Source organism: Otolemur garnettii, unplaced genomic scaffold, assembly GCF_000181295.1.
Source record: "Otolemur garnettii isolate 467f Iridium unplaced genomic scaffold, OtoGar3 scaffold00123, whole genome shotgun sequence".
Classification (NCBI taxonomy): Eukaryota; Metazoa; Chordata; class Mammalia; order Primates; family Galagidae; genus Otolemur; species Otolemur garnettii.
In genome coordinates, this window is record NW_003852518.1 from 3806577 (window position 1) to 3812928 (window position 6352).

The 6352-nt window shown below is 52.8% G+C and overlaps 1 protein-coding gene across 11 annotated transcripts in view; it reads left to right on the forward strand.

Annotated features, from left to right (window-relative positions):
• Window positions 1–6352, forward strand: part of PKD1L1 (polycystin 1 like 1, transient receptor potential channel interacting) — a 175459-nt gene that overhangs the window by 141137 nt on the left and 27970 nt on the right. For 10 of the 11 annotated variants that reach the window (XR_002775242.1, XR_002775243.1, XM_023517881.1 and 7 more), the window contains 4 exons: window positions 411–534; window positions 1417–1500; window positions 2178–2350; window positions 3434–3668. Coding sequence is in view for 9 of the 11 variants with exons in the window: in XM_023517881.1 (XP_023373649.1) it covers window positions 411–534; window positions 1417–1500; window positions 2178–2350; window positions 3434–3668 (616 nt within the window). In the remaining 2 variants the exon portion in view is untranslated. Of the gene's footprint in view, window positions 1–410; window positions 535–1416; window positions 1501–1802; window positions 1830–2177; window positions 2351–3433; window positions 3669–6352 lie in introns of those variants that run through there. The other variant, XM_023517886.1, reaches the window with a different exon arrangement.

Sequence of the window (6352 nt, forward strand, 5' to 3'; positions counted from 1 at the left end):
TTTGCTGCGGGCGTGCTGATGGGCACAGCTGTCCGTTTGCTGTGGGCATACTGATGGGCACAGCATTCTTGCCTGTAGCCAGAGTCCCTTCCTGTTGTTTGTTTCCCCACATGAGGGCAGGGATTTGATTTTCGGTTTCCCAGTGCTCAGAAGCGTGCCTGGCCCCTGGTCGTTGCACAGTGATGTTTGTTGAGTGAATGAACTATTCACTCTTCTCTCCTGCTACTAAGGAGGAGAGTGAGCTCCAGGATTTTATGCCTCAAGCTGCCCACTGAGGGCTTTAGTTTAATTCCCTCAGAGCACCTGAAATTTGGATGAGAGAAAAATTGGCCGGAAAAAGGCTTTTGTTCTTACTTTTAATTATTCTCAGTGACACAGAAACAACTCTTTGTTTCTGTTCTTGCCTGCAGAAATGCCAGAAATGCCTTGGGAGGCTTGAGGAGTGTGGCTGACTGGTGGGACTGGAGTCTGACGGTGCTGCTGGACGGTCTGTACGAGGGAGGCCCTGCGGCAGCCAGCGGGCCAGGGGCTCAGGTGGGCTCTCCACTCCCCCCTCACAGGATATCACTTCACAAGGCCAAGTTATAGTGGGCAAAACAGTCACTAACATGTGGGTTCCAATACTACAGAGTTTCCTGAATAACCAGGAGGCTGTGAGGCTGGGGGCCCTCCACTGTGGGCACCTGCGGCCAGCAGGGCACCCAGGCCTTTCCCTGCTAGAGCCCTTTCACCAATCCCATTACACCCTCGGCAGCTACGTGGATCTCCAGACCCCTACAGTCCTCGGACCTCAGCTGAACATGGGGCTACGGCACAGCCAGGGGGGCCTGGGCTGGTGGGCAGCAGGTGAATAAACTGAAGATTCTAGTTGATTCTGTGAAATGCCATAGCAAAGGGGTACAGGGAGCCCCTGGAACAGGGGAGGAACAAGGGTGGGAGCCTCAAGGAAGCTGCTGCGGTGGCAAGGCTGGTCTCAAGTGAGGAAGAGAAAGAGAATACGCATTTTGCATAATCCGTTTTCTTGCTAATCTTTTATTTTCATCCCCCGCCCTATTTTTTAAAAGGAAAGATCTTCGTCCTGAATTATTCAAACATGTTATTTCTCATTTTATTTGGTTGTATTCTATGTAGTCTTCTGGGTTGGTGGCCCTGGAGAAATACTAAAAAAGTTGAAAAGAGACCATTCTGGAGTGATGTGAATTATGGAAGCATCACTGAATGCCAGCCCTCTTCCAGGTCAGGACTGGCTTTCCGGACGCTGGTGTGTCCTCAGAATGTTGTTAGAAGCCAAGCACAAGTCTCTCCTCTAAGGTAGCGGGGCAAGTTCTCCAGAGCACCAGCCCTTTCTGGCTCTGCCTGATCATGTCTGAAGCCTGCGTCCGCCAGCCAGTGCTCTCCTTGGTTTTTTTCTTTTAGGCCGGAGCTCTTGGAGGAAAATGCTTCCTAATAGGAAGTCCAATAATCCAGCAGCTAAAAGTTTCTCCCAGCAGTTCCAGCAAGGTAAATGTTCCTTTTCTCTCTTCTTTTAAAAATAAATGGAATTAGAAAAGTGTAGTTGGCAGTGGGCAGGGCACTGGCAGATCTTTGTGACTTCTGGCTGGGGCTGGGTGAGCGCGAGGCTTGCCCCTGCCTTCACCCCGCCGACCCCTTCCAGAGGCTCTTCCTTCCTGGGTGTTCTCCTGCAGGTTTCCTCGGGTCCTTGTTTGGCCTCAGAGACTGGTGTTCCAGGCCAAACCAAGATTTTTAATCCAAAAATAGATATTCTCATATCCCTTTTCTTTTTTTGTTTTGTTTTGTTGCAGTTTGGCCGTGGCCCAGTTTGAACCTGCCACCTTTGGTATATGGAGCCAGTGCCCTACCCACTAAGCCAGAGGCGCCTCCCATCATATTCCTTTTCTAACAGTGTGGGTGCCCCAGGATGGGCACCTTACCTGTGTTGTCCCTTCAGTGAGGAACTCTTCAGCCTTAGGTGCCACCTTTCTGTGGCTTGATCCCTCCAGCTTGAGCTAGAACCTGGGGACCATGAAACAGGCTGCAGAACGTTCCCTTGAGGGGATCAGGGTGCTGTGTTGCGGGATAGACTGTGCACCTGCGTGAAGCCAGGTGGGAACCCCCGAGTGCAGGGTAGACTTGGGAACAGTGACCTGTCTTCTTCTGAGTGGTGTCTTCTCCCACAGCCTCTGGGGACATTTTCAGCTCTCACTGAAGACCCTCTTCCCACATGCAACCCCGAAGTTAGAGGCCCCAAGAGCCCCAACCTGACTGAACCACAGAACCAAAATGTGACCCCAGACAGTCCCAGGGGCTGTGGGGCAAGGGAGGACTGTGTGCTTAGTCTGGGCAGAACCAGGTCAGTGTGACTCAGAGGGCCAGTGCTCATCCCAGCTTGCTGGCCACTCCCTGGCTAGCTGGTCACCACCTGGCTTTCTGGTTACCACGCCAGCTTGCTGCTTACCACTCTGGCTTGCTGGTCACCTCAGCTTGCTTGTCACCACCCCAGCTTGCTGGTCACCACTCTCACTTGTTGTTCACCACCCCAGCTTTCTGGTCACCCAGCTTTCTGGTCACCACCTGGCTTTCTGGTCACCACTCTGGCTTGATGGTCACCTCAGCTTGCTTGTCACCACCCCAGCTTACTGTTCACCACCCTGGCTTGCTGGTCACCCAGCTTGCTGGTCACCAACTTGGCTCAGCTATTGGTTGGATGTGGTGCTACTGCAGCAGATGCAGCCTCCTGACAGCCCTGAGAGGAGGGCATTTCACTGCCAGGGGCTTGAACAAAACTTGTCACTGTTACAAGTGGCAGAAAGCTGTGTTGGGGGTGACAGATGCAAACTCAGGCCTTTCTGCTTGTAAGTGTGTAGAGGAGGACAGAGCAAAACATTCTCTCTAAAAGTTGTTGGAAGATTAAATACTATGATGTGTGATACTTAAAAGATGGCTGAGGCTCAGCGCCTGTGGCTCAAGCGGCTAAGGCGCCAGCCACATACACCTAAGGTGGCGGGTTCGAATCCAGCCCAGGCCCACCAAACAACGATGATGGCTGCAACCCAAAAAAATAGCCAGGCGTTGTGGTGGGTGCCTGTGGTCCCAGCTACTTGGGAGGCGGAGGCAGGAGACTCCCTTGAGCCCAGGAGTTGGAGGTTGCTGTGAGCTGTGATGCCAGAGCACTCTACCCAGGCGGACAGCTTGAGTCTCTGTCTCAAAAAAAAAAAAAAAAAGATGGCTGTTGCTGAACCATCTGGAGGGTGTGGGATATGGCAGACAGGCAGTGTTCGTGCAGCCACACTCCCCACTCCCCTCTCCCCTGACCTTGCAGCGGGCTGCTGCCGCTTTGCACCACAATGGTGCAGATGAGGAGTGGAGTGTCAAGCGCATGACAAGCGTGACCCCACAGTGCTCCCTCCCCTCCCCCAACCATGTGGCTTTGCAGGCGCGAAGCCCACATGGCCCTGGCAGGACTCAGGGCCAGCAGGTGGATTGACGGCAGCACCAGGGCCGTGTCCGTGTACTTCACCCTCTACAACCCTCCAACACGGCTCTTCAGCAGCCTGTCTGTGAGCGTGGAGATCCTCCCCACAGGGGGGCTGGCACCTTCGTACCTGGTGGAGTCATTCGGCATCTTCTGCAGTGACTCAGCTGAGAGCCACCTCCTCCTGCTTCTCCAGGTGAGTTCTCCTGGTGGAGCACCGTGAGCTGGGGCTTCAGGGGGCTGGGCTGTCCCCCACACAGGACCAGCACCCACCCGCTCGCCACCCTGCCCTCCACGCTCCTGTCACATCCCCATCATGCTACAGATGTCACACTGGGTTTGGGGACACAAGACAAAGAAGACGTCCAGCGGGGAGACCAATCATCATACACCTGGCAGAGAGAGGAGAGCCGTCCTCACGTCCTAACGTCACCACAGGAGGCTTAGGCCTGACCTCTGGGTCTCCCACGGGTTGTAACTCAGGCTGCTCCAACAGAATACCACAGACTGCGTGGCTTAAACAAGAGAAATTTATTTTCTAAGATTCTGGAGGCTGGAATTTTATGAGGAAGGTTCTAGCACCCCCAGGTTCTAGCCAGGGCTATCTTCCTGGCTGGGAGGCCCCGCTTTCTTTCTTTCTTTCTTTTTTTTTTTTTGCAGTTTTTGGCTGGGGCCAGGTTTGAACCCACCATCTCCAGTATATGGGGCTGGCGCCCTACTCCTTTGAGCCACAGGTGCCACCTTTTTTGTTTTGTTTTATTTTGTTTCTTAACAGAAATTAATTAATCAATTAATTTATTTATTGAGACAGACTCTCACTCTTTTGCCCTAGGTAGAGTCCCTCTGTGTCTTAGCTCATAGCAACCTCAAACTCATGGGCTCAAGCAGTTCCAGCCAAGTAGCGGGGACTATGGGCATCTACCACAATGCTCAGCTATTCTGAGAAACAAGGTCTCACTCTTGCTCAGGCTGGCCTCAAACTCCTGAGCTCAAGCAATCCACCCACCACAACCTCCCATAGTGCTAGAATTACAGGCATGAGCTACCACGCCTGGCTAGAAACTTATTTATTTTTGTTAATATAAGGGTGCAGGAGGGCTTCCTTGTACCCCTGTGTTTCACCTGTTAACTGGGAGCTGACTGGGCCCCTCCCCTTCTCCCTCCCATCCTCCTAGTTGAATTTGATGGTGTTTTTCTCTCCCATGGATCTGTACTTGCGCATTTGCTAGTTTCAAATCAGTATTGAGTGCATAGGGCGCGTGCTTTTCTATTCTTGAGATGCTTTAGTAAGGAGAATGTTCTTCACTTCCATCCAGGTAAACACAAAGATGGAACGTCTCCATCCTCTTTTTGTGGGGGAGCTGGTTTCTTACCGTGTACTCACACGACCTCTTCTTCGTGGGTACATGGGATGGGAGGGGAAGGGAGCAAGGAGAGCGGGACCCACGCATGTGTGTTGTCTGGCTCTGCAGGTGCGGTCCCTCACCCCACAGGGTCAGGGCCCCTCAGTGAACCTTGATTACGTCTCTGAGGCTCCACCTCCAAATCCATCCCCACTGCAGGTCAGGGATTCCACCTATGAATTGGGGGACTCCAGTCTTCAACCCATAGTACCAGGGACCTGGATGAAGTGCAATATGTTCCCGTAGCATAGTTGAATGATCTAAACCACCGTGAGTCACCCTGAGACTTTCTTTGGGAACGGTGCTGATTCTGTTGCCTGCAGTGCACTTTTCTGCTGTGAAGAATTCAGTTCTGCTGACGCTTTGCGTCAAGCTTGCTTTGCCTGAGAAGTGCAGAGAGGAGAATCCCAAGAACTTTTGGACTCTGGGAGGGTTGAGTACCACAGTACAGGCTGAGTGAGATTGTGAATACAGCACAGTGCCACACTTGCCCATGGGTGGCAGGGAGGGCAGGAGAATGGCCTGCAGGCCAGGCTGGCCAGGGGAGGCTGGAGATGCTGTCCCCTTGGGCACCAAAATCATGCGGCGATCAAGGTAAACAGCGATCTAGTACAGTACTTTTAAAAAGCACAATTCACACAAAACATAATGGACAAAACACCGTAATTCTAAGTTTTGCTGCCTGACTCCTCCGTTTGCCTTGGGCTTTAATACAGCATCCTGGGAACCCCGCAGTGGGCTCTGCTCTGTTCCATCTCTGGCACCTCACAGCAGCACAGTGTGCAGAACTCCAGACAAGGACCCAGGATGCCCAGGCCCCTGCTGCTCGGTTTCCCTTCCTCACCCTCATGGCTAAATTGGAGTTTGAGTTAGTGCATGAACACGTGAGGCATGAGTGACCACGCGCCGCCTCAGTGGAGAGAGAGCTTTTTTTTTTTTCCGCAGTTTTTGGGCCAGGGCTGGGTTTGAACCTGCCACCTCTGGCATGTGGGCCTGGCGCCCTACTCCTTTGAGCTACAGGCGCCGCCCATGGAGAGAGAACTTTAATAAAGCCCTAATATAGGAGCTTGTAAAAGTTTTACTCCGTCAGGTAACTAACACACGTATCTATTTCACATTTCACATATTCCACATGCACCTGACCCACTCTTTTGAGAGGTGCAGGCTGGAGGGGCAGCGTGGAGGTCAGCGTCCCCTGGAGTCCCTGGTGTCTGTGGGTGCAGGGCCTGTTGGGGGGTTCTGGTGCCTGGTAGGAAGTTGGGTTTCTGTGAGTGCTCACCACGTGCAGAGCTTCCCACACCCAGTGCCGTGGATGGGAGCGTGTGGCATCACAGCTGCAGAGCTCGAAATTGTCTTACATCCTATTTATGCAAAGAGTAACTGGCAGGGGAGCCAGCTGCAAGTTGAGGCTTTATAAAAACAGTTGGTCAGGGTGGCGCCTGTGGCTCAAAGGAGTAGGGCACCTGCCCTATATGCC